The following is a 27,227-nucleotide window of genomic DNA, read 5'->3' as shown; positions in this document are numbered from 1 at the left end:
ACTTAGAGAGAGCACAGAGACCATAGTTATAAAGCTGGGGAACCATCATTGGACCGAACCAAGCCCTCTGAATGTGGGTGCCAGCTGGGAGTACTGGACAGTCTATGGAACCTCTAACAGTGGAGTCAGTGTTTATCCCTAGTGCACATATGGATTTTGGGAACCCATTCCCTATGGAGGGATACTATTGCAGCCCAGATATGGCCCTCCCCCAAACAATGTGATGGACTTTGATAGTCTCACTATCTTTGGGGAGTGGGTGGGGGTGGGTTTGGGCGTTGGTAGGTAGCAAGGAAGGATGAAAGGGCAAGGAAATGGGGGGATTGATATGAAAATGAGAGTGCTTCTAAAATAAAAAAATTTAAAATAGAAAAAGGAACTGAGTAGGTAGCCCCAGGAGGATGGAACTCCTTCCCTTGCAGGATCAAGAGCATCAGGGGAGTTTACAGAGGAGTGCTGCAATCCACCGGAGTTTTGACTGGGTTAAATTTTTCCTCACTTTGATCCTTTGAGTTATTAAAACCCACAAACAGTCATGTGATACTATGTTCTGTGAGATCTGTTCTGGATTTTTCTTGGAAGCTATTTGATGTGTCACAGGCTCTGCATCCTGATACCTTAGATAATAATCATACCTGGAAAGGTCTGGAAGACATGGCTGACAAATGTTTACCCACCAGGTCTTCCCGGAAAAGAGAATGGAAACACCACCCAGATGAAAGAGAGCTTGGACTTCTTTAGTGGTGGCAGAGACAAAGGCAAGCTGCATTTAAACAGCCACACAACCCTTTCCCAGTTCCAGATTCCACAGAAACCTGAATGCGTGTCTGTTTAAATATGGTGTCTGAAAGGACAAAACCAATTCATGAATTCAGAGGCACACTGAGAATTTAGGATGCCTTCCTTTCTGTTTTTTCCCTGCTGTGTGTTTTTTTCTCAGAAACTGATGAGTATTTTCTCTGAAGAACTTAAGCTTGAAATGTAGAATACTGGGCCAGTTGTAAAAAGTGAAAGCAGCTGCCGTATCACACACAGTGCAGTAAACTGTTATGACATCTACAGAGATGTGAGATTACAAGTTAACCAAGTGAACATAATCACAAAGGCTAACTGGAGACACGGGGCTCGCCAAATGTTCAAGCTTTGGTACAGAGTAGGTGTGGGTACAGCCACCATTTGAGTAGGTCAGAAGACAGGGACATTTAGGAGAAATTCCTCATGATTGCACTTGAGTTACCATGCCCGTTTGGAAGTGAAGGTCCATGCCTCATACGTGTTTGAGTGATCAGGAATGTCCAGGGACGGCCACAAAGCCCCGCCCACCTCTGTGGACTCTTTTCATGAGAGGAAGAGCCCTGGATTCCTGGACATAGGGGCAGCAATCAGTTGTCTCCATGGTGCAGGTACAAACCTTTGCTTTTTTTTAAGAAGTAGAAAGCACAATTAGAAATAGGTCGTCTTAAAGAAAGAAGAGTTGGAGTTAAACCACTGTGCACAGGGGAAGCCTTGCCTTGACTACAGATTCTTCATGAATGTCAGCTGCAGGTCAGTCACTGATGGCAGAGTCCCCTGCTGCAGAGGACTGTGTCTAGACACAGGGGGAATTCCCTGTTGTTCCCAGAAAGGACAGAGCCTTGATCTGAAGTCAGGTACAAAGTCTACTTGAGGCTGTACTTGACTCTTATAACAGAAACCTCTCTTGACCTCAGAACCAAAGGAATCACCTTTTCGTAATAAACAAAGGGAGAGGATTGCAGAAGGAAGAGGAAGCATGGAGACGACGATCAGTACCAATATCTTGATGAACTGAATCTGCGGGTCACACTTAACAGTACAGCAGCAGAAAGCTAAGAATTTTTAGGCCTCAATAGAATTTACCTCAGTATCTTATATTGTTCTACATATGCTGGCTAGCATTCAATTGAAAAAAAATTAATTTCCTCACAGAAATACAAGCTAATGCAGCTCATTTTTAAAGAGATTAATGAAGTCAAACTATGAAATGACCTGGATATTAGTTATGCCAGAGACAATACACCAATTCTCCTCAAATACATCAAGAGGTTTAACAGTATTGTTATCGAGGTGTCTAAGAAGGCACATGATAAGAATAACAACACAGTAAAATGGTTATCATGTGCTATCAATACTTTCTATAAAACATGCGGATTAAATAACTACCAACCATATAGCAAGGCCTGTTGGAGAGGTGTCTCAGCAGTAGAGGGCATGGCTGCTCTTCCAGAGGACCTGGACTTGGTTCCCAACACCCACATGTGGCTTCCAGCCATCATAACTCCATCTCCAGGGCATCTGAAGCCCTCTTCTGGCTTCCACAGGTGCTAGGGTGGTGGTGGGGTTCGTTCCCTTCAGTGGCATAGTCACTAATAATTTGCTACATTCCAGTAACTAACCTCACACTCATACTTATGCAGCCGATCTGGATTAATCTCAGTAGGTCTCACACACACACACACACACACACACACACACACACACACACACACACACAAACCAAGAACAAAAGATAAACTTTAAAGTATGAGGGGGATGAGAGAAGTTAATAGAGCCGGAAAATAATCAAATTCATTGAACCTAAGCATGGAAATGTCAAACAATTAAAAAATTCGAGGATTAGCACTTTACACACAAAATAGCAATTTGAAATCGAACATAAAACTACAAAGGAGAAAATTTTAAATGATACTAAAATCATTGATAAAAGGTTTGCAAAGCTCTGGAAGCCCATCTTCAATTAATAGTATAAAAAGCATAAAATATACAAAATTAAAAACTAAGTTTTAAGCAAAAACTGAAGGGCTAGAGAATAGCTCTGTGGTTAAGACACACACTGGTTTTGCAAAAATACCTGAGTCTAGTGTCCAGCATCCATACCAGGTGGCTTATAATATGTATGTTATAAAACATTGAAAATCATTATTGCATTTATTAAAAAGTAAATAATAGTAAAATTGCTAACAAGAAACAAAAATGTATACCGAATATCATTACACATACCTCAAGTTGGACTGTATCACACATTGGTAAAAAAGAGGAGCTCTCTTATATTGTGAAATGTACATAACCTTATTGAATAGCTATGTATGGACGACCCTAAATATATACACTTGAAAAGTTATTGGTATTTTCTCAAATGTCTGAGGTCCATTTTTCTTTCTTTCTTTCTTTTCTTCTTCTTCTCCTTTTTTTTTTGGTTTTACGATACAGGGTTTCTCTGTATAGCTATGGAGCCTATCCTGGCACTCACTCTGTAGACCAGGCTGGCCTCAAACTCACAGAGATCCAGCTGCCTCTGCCTCCTGACTGCTGGGATTAGAGGCATGCACGACTAATGTGCAGCAAGGTCCATTTTTCTCATGGAGTGCTATTTAGCATTTAAATGAATATATAGCCATCACATGGAGCAAGATGAATATGTGTGTGCTTTGATTTCATTAACATACAAAAAAATCAAAGGACACAAATATCTATCATTACTGATGCATGCATACATTGGTGATGACAAAGAGAAAAAACCAAATACTTTCCACCCTAGGACACTTATTTACAAATATTTAAAAAATTACCAGCTTTGTTGTTCTGTGTATGTATATATGTGTGTGTGCATGCATGGCCGTGTGTCCGTGTCCGTGTCCGTGTCCGTGTCCGTGTGTGTGTGTGTGTGTGTGTGTGTGTGTGTATTCTATACCAAGAATGTGAAGGTCTGAGCACAGCACGGGCTTCCTCCTTCACCATGTGGGTTGCCAGGATCAGCCTCAGGCTGTCAGGCAGGATTACAGGTGCCTTTCCAGGAGACAGGTTGAGCCATCTTGTGGGTACAAAGGGCTTTCCTTCTGAAGAAAATAAAGGGAAAGGACCCATGCAGAGCCTACCATGCTAGCAGTGCGTGGTCCTTAGCCTGTCTTCTGTGTACACGTTACTACGTGTTCTTCCCGTGACACACAACTTTCTGCTAAACCCCAGAGAGTGCAGACAGTGTTTGCTTCTTTCCAGAAAGTTCTCTGGTGCTGTGTTCACACAAGAATCCCAGATTCGGGGCTGTGATGTCTCCTGCACTTCCAGGACTGAGATTGTGAATTCTTTTTAGTATTTCTTCAGTCTGGGGGTGAGTGTTGTTGACATAATGGCTCTGACTTTTAGTCATTTCAGCCTGGCCTGCAGTTCTGCTAAGAAAGGCTTCCTTTCTGCAATTGTGCCTTAATTCCTGTGGCCCCACTTTCTCTCCCCAGCTTCTCTACTTCTGAACTCCTCACTCATCCTCAAGTCCGGTTCATTTGTTTATTTTTATTTTCTTCTTACATTTTTTTCCTTTCCAGAACATTTTATTATATCTGATTGTGATTATAAACCAGCTGCTTGACAACTCCTTTTGGATTCTCTATAATCCTCCTGTCTGGCGATAGTGATAAAAACAGTAGCTGCAACAGTAGTACGATAATGATAATTCCTGACTCATCGTCCTGTGAAGATGATCTTCCAATCACTGCCCTTTGATAACCATATTACACGTATCATTTTCACTGATCTTTAAAGATATCATTGTATTATATTTTATTATCTCTACTCTAGTGGTGAGGAATATGAATTAGGAAGGCTAGGTAAAATCTCTCCATAGTGATGGAGTTGACAGAAATATCTCTCAGCAGCTGGGAGCTCTGGTTCTGAATTGTGACCTGACTGTAATTCTGCTTAAATTATGTTTAAAATTGGACATTCTGAATATCTACTGGCATATTTTCTGTGACTGGAATGGCTTCGCTTTTAAAAAAACATGCATCGTTTCAACATGTACTCATTCTTCATACTTTATATTTTGGGTTTTCTTCTTCTCTAGGTGGTTTATAGCTTTTAGAGGAGGGGCATGTGTGAGGTAGAAGACCTTATTTCTCCTGAGCCATTTCAGAGAATACAAAAGATGCATGATTCTTTTTATTATTGATTTAATATAGCCTCTGGATCGTGGGCCAGATGGTGAAGGACTAGGGAAGAAGGCTCCTAAGCACTTCCTAGACCAGGTAGACATTGCATGGCATCAAACCACATTTCAAAGCATGAGTTGATTTCATGCAATCTTAGAGATAAGCTCTGCAATCAGCTCAGTGGTTAAATAATTCTCTGATAGATAATTGGGATTTCTTACCTCTAAAAATTCTGACTGAAATTTTAGTAGTGATCTAGCAAATTATTGAAGTGTTCCAGTAGGAAGTGATTATGAACCAGAATTCAACTCTTTCAGGAAGGTCAAGATATGATTTTACAGAGTGTTGGTATAAATAGAGTCTACTCTAGGAATTACGTGTGTAAATGTGCCTATTCTCAACACAGGTCCTCAGCCACTTTAGGGAAGGCCACTCACCACCCCTCTATCCAGTGAGCAAAAACGTTCAATTGTTTGCATCAAGTAAGCATTCAGGAATACCTTTGGGCAAAGCTTTTTATTTTTAATTTCTTTCAAAATTTAAAGATAAACGCAGGGTACAGAATGGGTTTAAAAAGTATTCCTGACCATTCAAAGTATCCATGGAATTTAGGAGGAAATTGTCCAATGGAAAAGTTTCATATAACCTATCTGTACAATTAGCCATCAAAAAACACAAGCCAGGGCACCTGATCTGAAACGAATAAAGTCTAAAATATGTTAATATAATTATTTCAAGGAACAAATGTATTTGTCAGTTTAAATTACTCCCATCATCCAGGAATATTCTCGATATTGATGTAGCTGAGGGATTTGTTGTTTTGTTTTCAAATCACGCATAATAACCCAAGTTTTTAAGAGATGATGAAAAACATTTGTTTTCAAACTTATACTGTTTGTGACATTAATGAAATGCTACTTCCCAAAGAAGCAGGTGGACTGACACTGGAGCCTTGATGCAACACTGCTTAAATCATTTGCAATAAGCAGGTGCAGCTCTTAGAACTGGCAATGTTTCAGTCTGCCCACATGTTGTTCTGGATGCTCTGCTTCAAAAGGTCATCTAACAAGATTTTTATGAGTCTGAAGAGGTGGCCCAGTGGTTAAGAATATGAGCTGGTCCTGAGTTCAATTCCCAACATCCATGTCATATGGCTAAAAATCACTTGGAACTGTAGCACTGGAGAGTCAGATGCACTCTGAGAGCAACCGCACTTATGTGCACATACCCAGAGAGACATACACATAACTTTAAAAATTATATCTAAAAGAAAGCTCTTTGTTTTGCATTGAGTTCATCTGGAAGCATGCAGGGACTGTGGCCTATTTATAAATTAATCCATTTGCAAGCAATGGCTGTGACTTGCTAGTGACAATGTGAAGACAGTGTTTCTTTGATGTTTTGCCAATATTTTAGTCATATTGGGAAAGTTAACACTAGCAAATGGTTTCTTTCAAAGTGAACACATGGGTGGCTTCTTGTTTGAGTAACGCCACCAATCTTCTAAATTTGGAAGGCTAAAAATATTACAGATCCTCAAAAGTCTGAGCATGTGTGTGTGGACAGGAGATGCCTACAACATACGAACAGCACTGAGATGTTAACTAAGTGGAGTCAGCTCTTAATTTGATTATTAATCCTCAGAAGTGTCTCTGTATAGATGATTGAAATTTTAATGTGCCTTAGGTCCTGGTAAATTTCAAATTCTGCCTTAGAAAAAAGATTATTATGGGATCAAAGAAATTAAGTTTAAAAGATCACAATTTACAAAACTGTGTGTGTGAGTGAGTGAGTACATGTGCATATATGTGTCGCTATGTATGTGTGTATATATGGTTTCATGTGTGTGTGTGTGTGTGTCTGTGAGGGGGGGAAGAGGGAGATGGGAGAGTGAGTGAGTGAGAGAGGGGGGGGAGGGAGGGAGGGAGAGAGGGAGAGAGTGAGAGACAGAGACAGAGACAGAGACTGAGAAAGACAGAGAATGAGAATGGAGGCATGTGTGCAGGCTCCTGTAGTTGGGCCCATGAAGCCAGAAGTTGATGTTGGGTGTCTATGCTAGTCTTTCTGTGCTGCACTTTTTGAGACAAGGTTTCTCACAGGACCTGGAGCTCACTGCATGGGCTGGGTGACTTAGCCAGTAAGCCATCTGGATCCTCTTGTCCCTGCCTACCCAGATCTGGGGTTACAGACCTGTGCCACCATATCCAGCTTCTTTGGATGCTGAGGATCTGAACTCATGTCTTCACATTTGCCGTAGCAAGCACTTGATCTACTGAGAAATTGCCAAGGACTGACTTCTGATACTTTCATAAGAGAACTGTGGGAGTGGAAGTGTCTCTAACTCCTTTGCCTGTTCCTAGGATGCCTTTCCTCCCACTGGATTGCCTCCTCTTGCCCTGATATGAGGGTCTTGTGTTTATCTTACTGCATCTCACCATGCCATATTAGATTGATATCCCTGGGAAGTCTGTTGTTTCTCTGAAGGTAAACAGAAGGAGCAGTAGATCTGGGGAAAGGAGAGGCGGGGTAGAACCGGGGGTGGAGGGGAAGGAGGAGAGGCTGCAGCAGGAATGTATTATATGAGAGAAAAATTAATTACAAATTTAAAATAGAGTGCCAGTTTCATTCACTCATATTCCATGTCTTTATATATCCAAGTTCAAGACAGGCCCAAGAAAGACAATTGCAAGGGAGAGAGTACTAGACTTCAGGGAAGAAAATGAGGTCTATAATTGTAGTATCATCCTCTTATTGTTAATTATTTGGGCAGAATTCACATTTATATACAAGTTCTGTATCCCCATCATGACCATGTTCATTCCTATTAGTAGTCAGTTGCCTGAGAGCTTCATTTTTTCGTGAACCTGTTGATCCACTGATACATGAAAAAAGAAGTCCTCATCTGCTCAAATTTATATTCTGATTACACTGCCTTGTGGGTGGTGGCGTGGTGCCTTACTTTTGAAAGACCAGCCTTTCCCTAAAAGCAGCTCTCAGAAATGAGCTGCCTAATGGAGACCACAAACAGGAGACCCAGCGGGTGCCGGGTTTTAGTAGCCTTGGACTGAATCCAACATCCTCTCCTGCTGAGACATCCTCTCCTCTCATCATTAATCTCTGGAGTTGGTCTCTCCATGCAGTCATCTGCAGCCAAGAAATCTGCAGTCATTTTAGGCTTACTGAGCCTTTCACCTAATCATGCAAATACCACATTTCACCTCATCTCCATCTTGCAGGATGACGCTGGACCAGGCCTTCATTATCACTTAGGGCTAATGGGATGCCTCTCTAATCACCTATCAGTCATTGCACTACTGTCAACAATGGCCTCTGCCATTAGCTGATAAATCAAAAAGTCATTAGGTTGGTTATATATGATCCAAAAGTATCTGTATAACTCTTGCCAGTCTCTCACCTTGAATGTGATTGAAGTCGCCCGAAGTTTACTACAGTTTCCCAACCACACTAACTTTGTTTCTCAGTTCATTGCTTCTGTTTTATTTTTCCAAATGTTTTCCCTACTGTCCACCATTTTCCTCTGACCAAGAAACACATATTCATATTGCAACAAACAGTTGAAATGTGTGATGTTCATTATCCTTTTTAGGGGATGTTCTGTGTGCATACTGCTTTTTGTGCTTTTTGGTAGAATCTACAGCATCTTACTGTATATTCCCTTTACCTTATCTATATCCCCATGGTGGACGGAAATCCCCTTGAAATGTGGACTCTACTGTAATTTAATAAAAGCAGTGCTCAAGAGTTTTTTTTTAATTAGGGAAAAGGATTATAAAAAGGAGAAAGGGAAGGGGGGAGACCAGGCTCCTAAGATAGGAGCAGCAGGAGAGAGGAAAGAAAAGGAGACACATACACACACAGGGGGGAACAGACAGACACACAGAGGGAGAGAAAGAGAGAGAGAAGGGTGGGAGGTGGGCAGGGCCCTCTTAAAAGGGAACACAGTGACATAGTGAATAGGCATAGGAGATGCTCTTAGTGGCTGCAGCTGAGAATGTATCTTGTCAGAACACCAAGGACAGGCCAGTAAAGATGCCTAAATACCAACAGACTGCTTTATTCGTCTCAATTTCTTAAGAAACTTGCGAAGTTTTTAAAAAGTAGGAGATGTTAATACCTGGTTTTTCAACAGGAGTTTGACATGGAAGTCATATTTCTTTATTACTGTGGAGAGGCATTGTCTACAAAGACAGAAACAAAAATTTGATTAAATTCATGTAGAAAATTAATATCATCCCCAGCTCATACATTTATCATGAGTTCTAATTTTTCCAAGATTCCCTATTAGTCAGAACATAAAAATCACTTAAAATGAGTTAAATATTTTACCTTGAAATTATTTTATTTTCACAGAATTTCAGAACTAATTCAGAGAGCTCTTACATCAATTCCCCAGTCTATCACACTTGGCCCATTCTCCTTCAAAATACATCTAAAATTGTAAATATTTTCACAAGTCCACCATTCCCACAAGGTGCATAGGTCATACTTCACATGGCGTGATTGTTAGTATTAACTGTCAACTTGACAGAATATAAATTCGATTTTGAAAACAAAGGCTCTTGGGTATATTTTGATTTAGGTTTAATTGAGACACAAAGAATCTGTGGCTAAGTACACTCCACCGTAAGGGAGATGCAGGACTGTATACTATGCAGAGGGTGGGCTGAGCATCGACACACCTTAATCCGTCCTGTCTGCTTCTTTGCTGTGTATGCAGTGTGACCAGCTGCCCAAGCTCCCAGTGCTGTGACTCCATAATGATGGGCTGTAACCTTGAACTGTGGGCTGAAGTAAGCTCTTTCTCTCTTATGTTGCCAGTCCTGAGTCTCTGTGATGTGGGAGTTGGTTGCTGGAAACACCTGGTAATACTACTGCTATGCCTTTACACAATTTCTGCTGTTTTACCAGTATAATAGTGTTAATAGTCAACTTGACAGGACCCTGAATCACCTAGGAAATTCACCTTGAGACATGCTTCTGAGGAATTGCTTATATTTGGTTAGCCTCTGACCCTGTCTTTGGGGGGGTATCTTGATTTAAGTTAATTGAAATGGGATGATCCACCCTGGAAATAGTTGTATTATTCCTCAGGCTTGGGTCCTGTACTAGCAGTCACCTTTCTCTTCTTCCTGACCACAGAGGTATATATTCAGCTACATCAAGCTCCTGTTGTCTTGGTGTTTCTGCCATAATTATTGTACCCTCAAATTAAGTTGTCTGTGTCATTGTATGTTATCCCAGTAGCTAGAAAAACAGCTAATACAGCCAGCGACTTGATCTAGCATGCATACATAATGACAGTCTTTGAAAGTCCAAAGGGGTCAGTGTTTGCAAAGCTTCCAGATGGCTGACCACAGGGGACATCTTGGAGAGTGATGAGACTACAGAGAGCTGGTGTATCTGCTTTCTTTCTTGTTCCTTTAAATCATCTCATTCCTGACCTCTGTAATGTCTTATAAGTATCAACATGCACCCTTGAGTCCCTCATGCAGTCATGAACCTCAAAGAAGGACTACAATGCCTCAGTTAATCACAGGTGCCAGTGATAATTAGCATCTGAAGGGTAGTCAGGGAGTCTCCAGTGGGCTCTGAGCCCTCCATGTGTGTTCTTTGTGGCACCACCTCCAGAATTGGAGAACACAGAAAGAGTCTAATAGAAAACTGAATTCTAGCTTGGTAGTAGAGTAGTAGAGTGAACTGTTCACACCTTTTAGGGCCACAGGAACTTCTGTGTTCATGTAAGACCAGAGGAGAGTTTGCTCTTCAAAACCCAAATACAATTCATAAGCAGATAACAGTAAATGCTACTATTAAGAAATATTAAATATACAGTCTTAAAACAAAATCACTGGGCAGGTATTTGTGAAGGATGGGGCTGTCTTCAACAACAGATTACTCTATTACTTCTTTCCCAAGTTCCCTCACTGTTCCAGCTTTATCTGTGTTAAGTGGGGTGCATGTGATTTGAGCAGAGATTCCTACCAGCTTTTCTGTGCAGAGCACTTTCTAAAACATTGTTAACTTTATCTCCTTATTTGTCCTGAAATTCCTGAGCTGAATTGAATAATGAGTTATGAAGACAAAACCTACATGGAAAACCCATTAATATATTTTACAGTAGCTTCCTTCTCAGACATTACCACATTATCACTTTAGCTGTCATTTCTAAGACTAAATGCATGACGTCTATACAATCCAGCAGAGTGGTAAGAAAATAATAACGTTCTTGTGCATAAAATCTGTTCCCAATGCTAAAAAGACGTTCAGGGACACACCTATTCTTTCACTTTGTTTATATATACATGTGTCTTATTGAAAGAAACTAATTGGAAATATTGATAGTCAATATTTCCTCAACTTGTAAGAAATAGATAAACCTTGGAAGGTGGAGGACCAAAGGAAAGCCCCTGTCGCTCTTCTAGTCATCAAGGGCTTGGTCCTGTGTTGTTTATGTTTTGTTGAGATGGGATTTAGTCCAGGATGGCATAAGTCTTGCAGTTTTATGGATCCACGCTCTACCACCCCCATATCCTGAGAGTTGGCATTGCAGGTGTGAACCCCTGGGCTGATGGTGCTTGGCGTTTGAGTCTATGAAGACATGAAGGAAAACACTGCCTCCCAGAGAACTAAGGCCTACGGAGACTATCGTGAGGCTGGGAAGGGACCCACCCTGTAACCCTGATGGCTGATGGGTTGGCATGTAGTGCAAATAGAATCACACTGAAGGCTAGCCCTGGCTTTGCTCATGTTTATAGCTCTATGTGATTTTTGTTGTTGTTTTTGTCTTTAACGTCACTGTTTTAGCTCCTATAATAAAGGAGGAGGTGTACTAAGGTGTGGCATCTCCTCCAGCCTACCTGGATTTTTGCCTACCACTCTCAGGATAGAGCTAAAAGGCAGAGGAGTTTAATCTAAATCTAGGCTGTCCCTGTTAGGTGTCTGCTCCCATTATGACAGTAGGACTTTTGTTTTGCTCTGATTTAACCCATTGGACACCTGTGCATGGCAGCCAAGACCACCAGATCGGTGAGGGAGAAGTGGTTTCATCTTTGGAACCATTTTCTCACAGCCTCTGCTTCTTCAATCTGTGTCCCAAGAGCCAGGCCCAAGTCACAATCTTCAGACAAACCAGTTGGAGGTAATACCTCCTCTCCCAGAAATTTCCCATTTATGCAATAACTTGTTAGTTTTGCTATCTCTCTACCTTACTTCCAGTTTCCCTCTTTAGTGTCTGTTTCTCCACAACCTGTGCATAGATTCATTGCATAAAAATGAAACTATGGCCTTAGTTAATATTGCAAGCAACTTATATGTGGTCCTTGTACCTATCAGTAAAGAAAAAAAATTGGATTGGATGATCTTGGGACCCCTTTTCAGTCCTAACCATTTTATGAGGGTACAGAAGGAGCCCAGATGTTTTGTGAGTGCTACTGAGGTTGGGAAAAAGCCAGTGTCAGGTCACAATAGTTTAATGCAAAAAATGCAGTCCTTGGAGATTCCAATGCACCTGCATTTGGCACTGGTGTGAATAGTGACTTGGGAGCCTGGGGTCAGTTATCTGTTCTCTCAGAGCCTCTGTTTCCTTGATTCTGAAGCAGATAAGATGGGTCATCACAGCACTGAGAGGATATTTAGGTAAGCAAAGGTATGGGAAATATGCAATAGCTTCACAAAGTGTTGAGTGCTATCAATATTCCACAAAACCAATTTAAGACCCTTTAGAGTAGGCTTTGCTCTAGGACATGTGCCATCACCCCACACACGCTAGAGTTACACCTCCTACACCCCAGGCTTTTCCTGGTTCTGCTCAGAATAGTTTGATTCCAGAGAAAGCCAGACCACAGCCCTGATGTCTACTGGTTTTACTTCCTGATGTATCTATTCTAACCAATGCATGCACATCTTTAGGTGCGAGGATCAATTAGGAGGTGCCCATAGCCTGTCACTTGAGTTTCCCAATTTGAATTCACACTCTTCTACTTATGACATACCAATTATATAAGGGAGGTCCAGAAGAATTTTAAACAGGACATGGTGGCTTTCAAGGTGTGGGAATTGAGTTTTACAATGAGCTGAGTTACACGGATACCCAAAATTCACATAATAAATGAGAAAAGGGAATCTTTGGAGTGCAATAACCAGCAGCAGAGACATTTCAGAGTGAAAGCCGTATTATTTCTCAAGCACATCTGTGTACCTGTGAAAGCTAGATAATTATGAGCAGAGCTTGGCAATGGGAGGTATGCAGTAAAGCGAAGGAGCCGGCAAGATACCAGGGAAGGGACCGTGTTTACAACGGACTGAAAAGATATTTGATCTGGCACTTGAGAATTCAGTGAGAAATAAAACATCCTACCTGGATATTTTCCAAATATGTGTAAATTCTAGAAGCTGGTTCAGACAAAACAGACTGTGGTCATCTTCACTCTGCAGACAGAAGAATATATTAATATTTATGGAGCGAATAGGAATGAGGAGCAGATAAAAATAGGTCTGTAGCTTCCTGCTGTCACTTCATTCACCTCTTTTGATAACCTCCATTTGTCATTTTTATTCTTTGTTTTAGACAGCTTCCACTACTTTCCTTAACTGTGTGAGCTTTCCTATTAGTGAACAGGTAGTGCTGAGTTTTGCATGAGGATAAACCCAGAGGATGCTGGGAAAACATATGGGCACCACCCGGGACAAACAGTAATTTCTCCTAATAAGGAGATGTAGCAGAAATAATTGAAACCCAGAGTTAGATGTTGGGGGTTAAAGCTGAAGATCAGCGAGGCAAAGTGGCCAAGTGCTAGACAGTTCTCATCTCTTCCGATGCTTGGACTGAAGGGGCGATCCTGTCCTCAGACTGCTCCCGGCTGCACTGCTGCCCAGACTGCCTGCTCTTCACCAAACCTCAGACTAAGTGAGTTCCTGTCTCCTCCCATCATATACTCCTGTCTCTGTCCAGCCATATCTCTCCTGTCTCCACCTCCCTAGTACTGAAGGAGTATCATGCCAAGTTCTGGGATTAAAGGCAAGAGCTCTGTTTCTCTTTTAGACAGATTCACTCTCATGTATCCCAGGGTGGCCTTGAACTTACAGAGATATGTCTGCCTCTGACTCCAGAGTGCTGGGATTAAAGGTGTGTGCCACCCCTTCCTGGCCTCTCTGGCTAGCTTTGCACTCTGATCTTCAGGTAAATTTTATATCATAAACAAAACATCACCACAGGAGGAAGGCTTTTGACCCCAATTTTCCTACTTTCCTCTTCTCTTTTCCCTTTTCCCTCTTCCTCCTTTTCGACTTCTCCTCCTTGGGTCTCCTCCTCTTCCTCCCCTCCTTTTTTCTCCTTCGGTGTGCACACCAAGCCATGACAGTGTGACATCTATCTTGCCAAATGATCTGATAGAAGATACCTAAATGATTCCATTTGCTTTTTTTGTTTGCTGTTGTTATTGTTTATTGTTTTGTTTTCTTTTGCTTTACCTTGTCAGGCTTCTGAAGTCTAAGGGAGCCACTTCATATAGGCAAATAAATTACAGCTACACATGAACAGGTGCGCATACACCTTGATTCCAGCTTCTTTCCCAGTAAGTGCACAAGTGCTCAGAGTTGCCTACCCTTCATCGTAATGGCATGTTTCATTGTTGAAACCTGTTTCTTACAGGCTGTGTGGTAAGTGCTCCAAGCTCATACACCCTATTGTTTTTAAAACTGCCCATGTTCCTGACAGAAAATGTCAGAAGGAAGTCCTGGAAAATGCTGCAGGCCCAACGTGGATCCATTTTTATGTTATCTAGTGTTGTGAGTAGGTTAAAGAGAAGCGAGATGACATGGAAAGAGTGTGGTCAGCCTTGTGCAACAGTGTGAGGGCACGCTGTTATTACACACCGTGTAGAAATGCTAAGAGGAGTTCCCATTACAGTCACCAGGGTGACTATGACAGAAACTGTGGCACTGATATTGTTTTACCTTTTGAAACACGAAAGCTGAAGTTTAGCTCCATATAATTTGGTAAAGCATGGGAAATTACAAAGTGGGAGGAAAGCAAAAGAGACAGTTTAATTTGTTGTCCTCGTGTGGTCAACCAATGACATTATGATGAAGGATTTGCCACTCTAAGTTTTTTTGCACAGGATTTGCAAGAATACTTACTGGAAAAAGAGGTAGAAGAATTTAGTCATGTGTGACACACATGACTAATAGCTTAAGGTATATGCCAGATAATTAATGTAGTTGAGCTGCTGTAACATGAAGAACTTCAATTTCCTCAGATGTTAATTCTAAGCAAGCATATAAATAACTTTTTTACAATGAAATTGTTTTATTTGCATGTCTCCATATTTGCTACTCATATTTACTGTAAAACGATTTTGTTTGTCTCCAGATGTGTTTTGTTGAGGAGGATATTGTTCTTTTTCCTATTTATCAGGAATACGTATTTCAAATATTTATTTATTTTAGATGTATGGGGTTAGCCTGCTTGTTCATATGTGTCTCAATTGTTTGAAATGGCTGCAGATCTTAGAACACACTGGATCCCTAGAACTGGAGTGGATTTGTGGGTAAGTTGCTTTGTGAGTTCTAGGAACTGAACCTCAGTCCTCTGTAAGAGGAGGTAATGCCTCAACCACTGTGCCATCTCTATGGTTCCCTAGAAAAACTTTTTAAAGTATATAGAAAGGACTCTTCAGCAGCCATGGAATACACTGTGCACGTTACTTTCTCTAAAGCTGACTTAGTATTTTTGTCTTAAGGAAAAACAATTTTTTTCTCATTGGAAATTTATTACTGATCCACGTCTGGTGGTACAGAGGAATGATGCAGGAGGATTATGTTGGGAGTCAGCGTGGGCTACATGGTAAGTAAGATCTTGTCTTGATAAAACTCGATTACTGCTTTTGGTCTGTGAGTACCCTCTGAGGTAGAGGGAAATCTCATTTCTGTGATTACCTTAGGCAGATTTGATCACATTTAAAAGAAATTTAAAGAGAATTGAAATGTTAAAATATTCAGTTATTTACCTTGTATTTCACTAAGGTAGGGACATTAAAATTTTGAGATCTATGTTGATTTCTAAGACCATTAGGTTGCTTTCTGGACAATCACAACATTGAGATGAATTGAGCCTCATAAGGCTTTGTTCAATTAGAAAGCATTAAGGTAATTGCTGAAAAGCAAAAAGCTCAAAAATTTAGTCAAGTGATAACAATGACTACATTCCTGCTGTAATGCAGAAGGCTAACTAAATTTACAATCTTCCCAGGGAGGAAAATACATTGTTCATACATTTTAATAATTGAAATTCTGAAAATCAAAGAGAATTTGGTATCACTTTAAAAGTAGAATTAAGAAAGAACATTCATTGTTTATAAATACTATAAAAATATAGTAAATAATAAGTAAGTTTCAAAACAATAAGCTGCACCAGTTGTATTAAGTTCACCAGAATTCCACATGTTTCCAAGAAGAAAAACTTTGTTAAACTTGTATTAAAATGAAAGTAGCTATCCTGGCTTCCTTTCTGTTCATGTGGTTAAAACACCATGACCAAAAGTAACTTGGGGAATAAAAGGTGTATTTGGCTTATGGGTTACATCATTGAAGGAGGGCAAGGCAGGAAGTTAAGGCAGAAACCAAGATGCAGGAATTGAAGCAGAGACAGGAATGCTGCTTATGGGCTTGCTACCTTTATCCACACCACAGACCCACTCTTCTGTGGACAATACTGCTCACAATGTGTTGTACACTTCCATATCAACTATTGGTCAAGAAAATGCCCCCACAGACATACCCATCGCCCAGTCTGACAGGAGTAGTTCCTCAGATGAGGTTTCCCTTTCCTGGCTGACTCTAAATTATGTCAAGTTGAGAGCTGAGACTAACTATGACAGTGACTGTGGTGGCTTGAATGAGTACGTCTCCTATAGGCTCATATACTTGAATGCATGGTCATCAGTTGGTGGATCTGTTTGGGAAGGATTTGGAAGTGTGGTCTTATTGCAGGAGTTGTTTTGTTTGATGGGGGTGGGATTTGAGGTTTCAAAGCCCCGTACCATTTCAAGCCAGTGCTCTGTATGCCTCCTGCTTGTGGATCAGAACCAAGCTCAGCTCCCAAATACTACAGCAGAACCGTGACTGTCTGCCTCTCTTGCTGCCACATTCCCTTCCATGCTGGTCATTGACTGTGAGCCTCAGGAATAATGAGCCCCTGATCAAATGCTTTGTTTTCCAAGTTTCCTTGCTCCCGGTGTTTTGTCAGGGCAATAGAAAAGTAACTAATGCAGTAACTATCCTTTTATTTTTCAGTAACATATAGAACTTGCCATTGAGAATATAATTAATGGGTATTGAAAGTTTTACAACAAAAGTTGTGATACGTCAAAATTGTTGATATTTTGATAAACATTGTGATTTATGTAATTTAGGTCTTGATTGTTTCTCACAGGCCCATATGCTGAAGGCTTGATCTCCAGGTTGGGACTATTTGGCCTGGGGCAGAGCTTTTAAAAGGGGGGTCATAGTTGGGTCACTGGAGTCCTACTCTTGAAAGGGATTGCCAGACCACAGACTGGCTCACTCCCCAGCACTGTGATTTCTGCAGTTGAGATTTTGAGTACATCCTTCCTCAGTTGTTCAAATACTCTTAATTTTTAAAAATGGCATGTCTTCTGTTTTGCAAAGTGATACTGGGCATGTCCTGGAAGACCAGGTTCGGAGAGATAGAGACCCTGAGCACCTTTCTCATACTCTGTGTGAAGGTTACCATTGTTCTCACTGGGAGGCAGGGGCAGCTAACTCCCCTATATACTCTTTTCCATGAAGTAGGCATCTTGTCATCCTGGTTCACTGTTCTATTCAGGAGCATGGGGACCTCTAAACAGAAATGACATAGTGAATATTCATGGAGTAATGTGCAGTTTTCAGCCACTAGATCTGGGGACTGGGACTGAACTCTCATTCTCTGCAAAAGCAGCAAGAGTGTTTAGCCACTGACCCACCTCTCCAAACCATGTGGACTTTAATTTCTGCGAGACTGAAGCACTAATGATTTGTGAACTACTGTATCAGTCCAAAAATTGTTTTACCAACATGTAAATTAGAGTTACACATTTCCTCTTCCTCCCCTGTGTGTAATAAAATATCACAATGTCAGCCTTTTCTGCAACATTGAGGGCAATTTGAAGAACCATAAGCTTATTAGTGTTGGACTTTGTGATATTACTCTGCCTAGATTCAGACGCGAAGTCTCAGAACTTTCAGCAATGGCTGAGCCAGAAGCCAGATCCTGGAAAAATTTCTAAACAACCCTCTTTTGGCCTCATTATGTTATAGTCAACATAGATATGCTGCAAACTGATGTGTTATTTGACATTTATTTTTATGATGAAACACCTCATATTATATAAAATTCATACACTAGAAACCTGTTATCTGATGGAAATGACAGGACACTGGGATTTTTGCTTAAAGCAGGTAATTGGAAGATTCTGTAGATGAAACCTGACAAAATCCCAACAATTTGGGTTGGGAGTATCTCAAGACATCACACAGGGAGTAAAATTCACATCAACAGCATTAAATTATATCATTAAAGTACTCTCATAGCTTTCTTGGCAGATTATTATATGCAGCTATGAATATGAATCTGGTTGGACATAAGCTACATTGACAGGGACATAAATAGTCTTCAAATAGGAAAAGACTTGTGCTATTTTTTGTCATCGGTGAGTTCTCATTTATATATGCATTTCCCTTTGTTTCTAGGTGATTATGTGGCAGCATGCCTATGATGGCCTCAATAGGTCTCTCACAAACTATTTTCTTAAGAAACCAATTGGCTTGTTGTCGGGCTGAGCGACTAGTCAGCCTGGGATGCTACAGACAAATAGTACCATAAGTATCACAGATTGAGTGTGTTGAAACAACAGACATTTGCTTTTTATCATGGTAGAGTCCAAGAGGTTTAAGTTCAAGGGGCAACATCTGCCCAAATTATAGACAGCTGCTTCTGGGCTGTGTGCCAATGAGGGGGATCTAACCTCTTATGTGGGCATTGATTTAATAAGAATCCTGCTCTCTGATCTCTTCTAAATTTAAGTGTGCACTATTTGATGCTGTCTCCTAAATCCTAGCCCTTGGAGGTTTAGTCTTCAACTTACGAATTTTAGGGTATATGAGACAGATTTCCAGTTCATCACAAAAAGCCTGAAGTTACAAGTTCATGTTATTGTTTCAGTCTGGATTGTCAAGGAACTTTATGAAAATATTTCACCATGTTTTAGTGACTATACTGAAATAAACACCTGCTCATTAAGCTAATTCCAAATTGGCAGCAAGCCATCAAGATAGAATTATGTTCTGTAAACGTGTCAATGTGCCCGGTTGAAACACACACTCAGAAATCATACCTTCCGAGACAACTTTGCTGGAGCACCACTGCTTTTCTGAAGATGAAGTTGGAAAACAGATTTATTTTTCTGAAATATTTTGTGGCTCCCTAAACAGTGATCCCTGATGAAGAAAAGGATAAACACAATTAATTATATCTTCACAAAATTCTCTAAAACGTATAAAAGCATGCTTCCTCAATGACTTCATTGCTGTATTTTGTTTGTGTTGTTGTTTGTTTGTTTTTGTTTTTTTATATTAAAACTTAGTCTGATAAAGTTTGGTAATGGTAAATTGTGAGTACATGAAATGCATTGTTCATCCATCCATATGTTCATATGAATATTCTATATTATGTATATGTATTTGTGTACTCTGTTAAATGAATACTGAAAGAAGATATGCATATCTAGCTATATATGACAACGTATTATAATTTGAATACATTAATGTAGAAAATGATTACCTGTAGAATGGGCATATTAAATTACCTTAAAGAATACTGTATATGTGTTCAGAGTTGGCCATCTCAACATGCTTCAGGATGGGCTAATGGTGCCCTGATGTCTTTGTGAGGATCTTTTTATTCAGTAAGCAGAGTGATGTTATGGAAAGTGTATGGGCTTTCAGGACATATTTACCAGCTCTACTTTATTAGGTATGGCAATTAAACTATATGGAGTTAAATACTGTTTTTACTTAGAATTGACATATTAATATATACATCAAAGGATTAACAAGAAAATGTTATGTAATTTATTTTATATTATTATATAATTATAATATAGAATAAAATTATATATTACATATAATAACATTAATTACATAATTTTATACTATAGATTATTCACCAAAAAGAAAAGCAAATATAAAAAATCATTTTGTATTTCCTTTGTGTGTGTTGCTTTGTTTTGAGCTATTTCTCAGCATATTTTCCCTTAAATTATTATCCAAATACAAATTGCATGATAATAAAAATTAATTTTCTTTTCAAAACATGCCATATCAAGTAAGAATTGATTCTTTTGTGAAATGAAGAACTTCTGTATCTGTAGCAATTTTGACAATACATTGAAATACTACATCATGCGTATTAAATGTATGGGAATTAAATATAACATTAAAATTATGTTTTCCAAGTTGTGATTTATCAGATAATTTTTAAATCATGTGATCTTTCATTGGCTCTTGCTGTTCTAGAGAAAAGTGAAAGAGTAGAGAAACACTTAAAAAACAAGAGAAAAGGTGATGTGCACTGAGAGAGGCCCAGAAGAAGAGTTCTCTCTGGGGGAAAGTGCCATCAGCCGTCAATGCTGACAGTCAAGGAAGAGGTAGATGCACCATCTTAGTTAGATGTAAATATAGTTGATATTTCCAAAAGGAGGCTGCTGGTTGCTATAGCACTTCTTTTTCTTTTTCTTTTTTCTTTTGTTTTTTGTTTTTTCGAGACAGGGTTTCTCTGTATTGTTTTGGAGGCTGTCCTGGAACTGGCTCTGTAGACCAGGCTGGCCTCGAACTCACAGAGATCTGCCTGCCTCTTCCTCACGAGTGTTGGGATTAAAGGCGTGCACCACCAATGCCCAGCCTTCTTTTTTCTTTTTTTATTTTAGAAACTGAAAGACCCCTACCCAGGACCCCCTAGGAAAAGAAAAGCAAGGCCAGGCCGTTGCCTAATGAAAGAAACCCAGACCAGGTGCCTCGCTCAGCTGGCAGGATGTCAAACAGGATCTGTGGTCACCAGAGCAGTCGTGGGACCCGGATAATAATTGCTGAAGTGGGCCAGGGTCTTTTATGTGGCAATACCAGGACACCTAGTCCTTGGCAACTACCCTTGCCCCCAGTTGTGTCTATGATCACCATAGTAGTTATGGACCAGGATAATAATTGCTGAAGCATGCCGGGGTCTTTCATAAAGTAATACCAGGAAACTTAGTCCGTGGGAACTACCCCTGCCCCCAAGATGAGCCAATGAAATGCCTGTTACTTATGTAACCATTAAAACTCTACAAATATTGTACTCCCTGCAAGCCCGGTATGCTCTGCACCCGAGTTGCAGTAGCATCCGCAGGCGCCTGTGTACTCAATAAATCACCTCTTGCATTTGCAGCCAGTGGTCTGGCCTCGGTTCTTGGGCAGAGGGTTCGGTTCAGTGCCCGGCATGCTGAGGTCTTTCAAAACAATACTATTTTACATATCAGTCCTCCCATTCCCTCACCCTCCCATCCTCCCATGCTTCCTTCAGACTCCTCCCAACTCACTGGCCAAGGATAGTGAGGCCCTCCATGGGGGGGAAGGGGAGGATAATCAAAATCCATCTCTTCCTTTCCTTTGGGGGAGGTTCTAGGCCCCCTTTCCCGTATCTGGGCTGCAATAGTATTTCTCCATAGGGAATGGGCTCCCAGAGTCCATTTGTGTACTAGGGATAAACACTGACTCCACTGTTAGAGGTTCCATAGACTGCTCCGGCCTCCCAGCTGGCACCCACATTCAGAGGTCTTGGTTCAGTTCAATGTTGGTTCTCCAGTTTTATGACTAGGCTATCTGTGCTCTCTCTAGGTCAGGTAAACTGTGGGTTTCTTCAGCACAGTTTTGGCTCCTTTACTCATCCCTCTTCCCTCTCTGCAACTGGATTCCTGGGAGTGTAGCTCAGTGCTTAGCTGTGGGTGCCTGCTTCTGGTTTGATCAGCTACTGGATGAAGGCTCTAGGATAACAACCAAGGTTGTCATCAATCTCATTATAGAGGAAGGACATCAAAGGAAGCCTCTCCACTACTGCCTAGATTCTTAGTTGGGGTCATCCCTGTCTGAACATTTCCCTAGCTCCAGACTCCTCTCTAAACCTATATTGGCTCCCTCTATCAAGGTATCTTCTTTCCTGCCCTCCTCTATTCCTCCCCTGTCTCAGTCTTCCTGATCCCTCTTATCCCACCCCCCACCTTCCTTTCTTTTTTAAGAATTTATTTTTAATCCTCTGGGCTCTAACATTCTTCATTACAGCAGTGAATTTCAGTATCTTTGACTGATAGTTATTGAGAAGGATGCACTATGTTAATGTGTTCCTTTCAAAGGATCTTGATTAAATGAAGGATTACCAAAAGGAAAACTTCATGTAGTCATTTGTGGCATTTACACTGATAGTTTACTAAATATCTGGGAATATCTGTTTCTAACTGTGTCAGACAAGTATATCACACTTAACATGTTATAAATTATCTATAATTAAAAAGAAGATTATTTGTTTTTACTTTATGTGTATGGGTGTTTTACCTATGTGTGTTTCTATGTACAATGTTCATTCTGGTTTTCCAATGGGGATTTGATGCCCTCTTCTATTGGGCATATATTTTGATAATAATGTATAAACTTTACATTTCAATTCATTGAATCTCTATGCTTTTTTTATTCTTCATGTCTACTAGTTTATAATGATTTCTGCAGTTTGTTATTTATTCTTCCAATGATTCCTCAACTCTAGTTGCCTGCTACTTAGGATCCTACCTACAGTTATGCACAGACACACTGTTTAAGATGAAAGGTTAATTCATAATTACCCCCATTTCCTACTCGCAAATAACTCATGTTATTTGAAAGTATGATATGGCATTCCTTTTATATAAATAATGAATAATAAGCATAATACCCAAATGATAAGCAAATGCTCATATATTGTACACGTGTGGCTACTGATTCTCACTCATCACGATGGATATACCTTATACATCTACATTTACTTTTACAAGGTGTTTTCTTTTAAATAAGCGTATACCACTGATTGACAGGATAGCAAGTTTCAAAGCATTATTTTCTTTGTGCTATTTTGAGACAAGTTCTGTGTGAGAGTTTGAATGAGAAATGTCCCATCAGTTTGATTATCTGAGCACTTGGTCCTTGGCTGGTGCGCCATTTAGGAAGGTTTCTGTAGCCTTAGGAAGTACATACTTGCTGATGGAAATATATCACTGGGTGTAGGTTTTGAGGCTTTATAACTTATCCCCTTCTCTCTCTCTCTCTCTCTCTCTCTCTCTCTCTCTCTCTCTCTCTCTCTCTCTGCTCTGTATATGGGTGGATATGGGATCTTCCTGTTTCTGTCACTGCTCTTGCTTTGATTATCGTCATGCCTTCCTTTCCATGGTGGACTCTTTTTCTAGAAACATCTGTTAAAATGAATGCTTTCTTCCTTAGGCTGTTTTGCTTTGATACTTTGTCACAGCAGCAGAAGATTAATATTATTTTTAATTCTGTTTAGCATTAATTAAAATTAACACAAAATCTATAAGTAGGCCAAGCTGCTCTCAAACTCATGGGAGTCCTGCAGCAACAACTCAATGTTCTGTGATTACTTAAGCCATGATAGCTAAATGTTTATTCTCACATTTAGAAAGTACTTCTGAATTGGGTTACAACTCAATGTAAAATGGCTGTCTAGCAACCTGGGGCCAATCTCCAGCATCCATGCAAAAGAAGCACCTAGGAGTATAGTGGAAAATGTTAATATGATACAAGATAATGATTACCCTTTGGTTTATGAAAAGCTAGGGCCACTGACAATTTTTGGAAATATTTCTTCAGGAAGATTCAGCAGTTTAGCAGAACTTTTAACCCTTCCTCGAAGTAGGCCATTTATATAAGTATAGCAAAATGTTAATCTATTAATGTGATTGTTAATATTGATTGTCACCTGGGTTGTATCAGCAAAGCAGGAAATTTCAAACTGTCCATCTGCATCAGCAGTCTGTCAGTCATTTTCTGTAGAAACATAAGCAAAAACTCCTTTTCCGAGTAACATATCCTTATACTTAAATTTTGAAGTCAAGGCATTTTTAAAAGATATAAGTTGAATTAATTCAGCAGCATTTATAATCAAGTGTACTTTAGTAGCAGTTCCTTCCTGAGCAATGAAAAAACTGAAAAACACAATAGCATACAGCATCCAGACTCTCTGTGTATTTTCCATCGTTACATGGCTTATTTATTTATCTATTATTACTTTATTTATTTTACTTTTATTTATTTTTCTCTGAGACAGTGTTTCTCTTTGGAAATCCGCCTGCCTCTGCCTCTGGAGTAAATCCTACCAGCGTGCGCCACCACAACGCCGGCTTTTGTATTTATATACCACTTTGCTGTTTTATTTTCTCTCTCAATCTCATGTATATTTTTAAACACACTGTAAACCTTTAGAAGTTTTGTTCATCCAAGTCTGACTTTACTGTAAATCTTTACGTTTTTCTGGCCACGTGTCTTATCTGTAAAACCGCGTCTGTTTTAAACTGCCGGTTTTTCGTCAAGATGGCGGGCGTAAGCGTGATTCCAATTTACCGCCTCAGTCCATGCTGACATCCAGCAAATGCTGCCACTTCCAGCTGTATGTACACACCTTTCAATCATTAGCAGAGTCTCTTAAAACAACCTCATTGGCTGTTTTTTTTTTTTTATGCCGAGTCAGGAAGACTCCAGTAAGCGAGCCATGAGAATCTCGGCTCGTCGCTAGAAAAACAGAGCACACCTGAGAAAAATGCTGCTACCAAAATCTGTGCTTCTCTCTGTTCTTCTGTTTCTAAAATTCCTTTAAAGCTTTTGTCATTCTGCGTGGAAATTTGATCCCACTCCTGACAACCATTCTGTTACAAGAAGCTTTTCCTTTGCTAGCCGCTTTGGTTTATCACCCGCCAGCCGACTGGGCTCTGCCGCTTTGTAGTCCCCAAATAAACACACAGGAGGCTGTATTAATTATGAAGCTGTTGGCTTTGCTTGTTTCTAACTGGCTAGCTCTGACTTAAGTAATTACCCCATAATTGTTAATCTAAGTATTTCTCTTACCGGAGAATAGTCCCGGGCTTCCTACCCCCATGGCGTTACATGTTGACTCTCTTGTGTTTCTCCTACCCAGAGTCCTCCTGGACTCCTAGTCCCTCCTATCTAGATTCCCCATTGGCCAGACAGTACTTTATTGACAAATGCACAGGACTTCCCCAACAGGCAAGCATGAATTAATTATCAAAGGACAGTCCCGGATTTGAACAAAAGTACTTCCATGTGGCATAAGTTGATACCAACAGCTTTTACTCGGTAAGGAGGTGGAGCAAATGGGTTTCAGCTTGTCCATTGAACTGTCCTGCTTTTCTGATGACTTCCTTCTATAAAAGAACAACTATCCTTCACATTCTTCATGTGAATGTGGTTTTATTTTTTCATACAAGGAATACAAAGCTGTATTTAGGTCAAAGTAACATTACCTAAATACAGTTAAAATTTTTGTTTAACTAGGAGAAATATTTTGTCACAGCTTACAACACCTTTGCTTTTTATTTATGCGGCAAGAACAATTAAGTTAAGCAATAGAACTTATCAGTTAAGCCAAGCAAACTCCATAGAGAGTTACCTATGACATGGAGTCAATAAACAGGTAAGTGATGCTAATAATTTTTGTTCTCTGCAAAAACATATACTGGGCTCCCATAAGCTCTTTTGGGGTTGCAACACACAAGATATTGCAGTTACCACCCCAGGAGGTCAGGCAGAGAGATTTGATTACATCTCAAGTTTTTTGTTATTTCTCCAACAAATCTCTAGAGATGAGAAACGTTCTGTAGACTTTACTAATTTAAATCCTTCAAGAACAAAGACTCAAATAGCACATCAACCTTTTCCAAGGTTGCATTACTGTGGAAGGCCAACTGTCTCTATCAAACAATTTTTTAAAGAATATCAGAGAACCAAACTATTTCAACATCAACTAATTGAAAGATATTTAATAATTATTAGCTTTGGGAAATAGTGACTTGAAGTAACAAAAGTAACTTGGTACCTGCTTGCTGATTGTTATGTGCCTAAGTATAATTAGTGTAGTTCTACTTAGAGTTGATTTCCTATGTCTTTTTGCAAATGCCCTGCAATGCGTCTGTGGCTCCCTTTACCACATCTCTTGGTCAATAATGCTTCTTCCATTTTATCTATTTCAAAATCCCTGATCTGGAGTATGCTATTGTCCTTACAAGTAACACATACTAATAGCTCCGAGAAACCTGCATTGTTTGAATGATTGGCTGGGTATCAAATGCAAGTCTGTTGTGTGTTATTTTTTGTTGTCAGCTGATTGTTATGAATAGATACTACAGTTAGTTAAAATTTTTAGAAAATTTCCTGAGAGTGAACTTAAAACTAATATAACCCATGATCCTGTGTGTGAGACAAAATATTCTCTCAGCTGCATGAGAGGGCTTTGTGGAGACCTGGTCCTTTTATATGACAGCACTGGGTTCTAATAAGTGAAGAGTGCTCAATGAATGTTAAAACCTATAACAGAGCCTTAAAATGTGGTAAAAATTTCATTCGTTAGCTAAATGAAATCCTTAATTTTGTTGAAAAGGAAAAAGATACATACTCAGGATAGCTAAAGCCCAGTGCTTATTGCCTATTAATATGGTATCTTAGCCTAAACTGTGTGTGACAGTCTTTTCCCCACTTGTGACAACAGGGTTAAGTTTTACTTTGAATAGAAGACAATTACACTTTGCAATCAAGTGTCTAATGGTCCAACTCATACAAGTTATCTAAGATGAAGGGAAAGTCTTCAAGATTTTTTTAAAACCTTGCATTTCTTGTAGATGTTGACCTCCAGACAAAGAGCTAGCACTATACAGTATCATCATTCTTCTTAGATTATGAATAACATTGAGGAAACACTTGTGTGAAAAGTATCGAGTTGAAATGAAGGTACAAATGTCACCATTCCAGAAGGAAGGCAAACATACTAAGTAGGGAATAGCTCATCAACCTCCAGGTGTTTATATCCCTCCTGTACCCAAGGATAATGAAACTTGTGTTTCTGATTGTGGGCTGCAACAGGTGAGTCAGATGGTGCTGGAAGCTTGAGGGGGCCACGTGAAGTGG

General features: G+C 39.9%; 1 protein-coding gene and 1 long non-coding RNA gene across 2 annotated transcripts in view; one reads left to right on the top strand and one right to left on the bottom strand.

Annotated features, from left to right (window-relative positions):
* Positions 1 to 27,227, bottom strand: part of Pik3c2g (phosphatidylinositol-4-phosphate 3-kinase catalytic subunit type 2 gamma) — a 334,840-nt gene that overhangs the window by 264,049 nt on the left and 43,564 nt on the right. The window contains exons 6-8 of the mRNA XM_040743461.1: positions 19,355 to 19,457; positions 13,318 to 13,388; positions 9,076 to 9,139 (exon numbers count right to left, since the gene is read on the bottom strand). Of these exons, the coding sequence (XP_040599395.1) occupies positions 9,076 to 9,139; positions 13,318 to 13,388; positions 19,355 to 19,457 (238 nt within the window). The remainder of the gene's footprint in view (positions 1 to 9,075; positions 9,140 to 13,317; positions 13,389 to 19,354; positions 19,458 to 27,227) is intronic.
* LOC110341415 overlaps positions 25,310 to 27,227 on the top strand; it is a 31,996-nt gene continuing 30,078 nt past the window's right edge. Inside the window, exon 1 of the long non-coding RNA XR_002383353.2 lies at positions 25,310 to 25,403. This is a non-coding gene — a long non-coding RNA (uncharacterized LOC110341415). The remainder of the gene's footprint in view (positions 25,404 to 27,227) is intronic.

This window comes from Mesocricetus auratus, unplaced genomic scaffold, assembly GCF_017639785.1.
Source record: "Mesocricetus auratus isolate SY011 unplaced genomic scaffold, BCM_Maur_2.0 Super-Scaffold_100001, whole genome shotgun sequence".
In the NCBI taxonomy this organism is placed as follows: Eukaryota; Metazoa; Chordata; class Mammalia; order Rodentia; family Cricetidae; genus Mesocricetus; species Mesocricetus auratus.
This window is presented reverse-complemented; position numbering and strand designations above follow the sequence as displayed.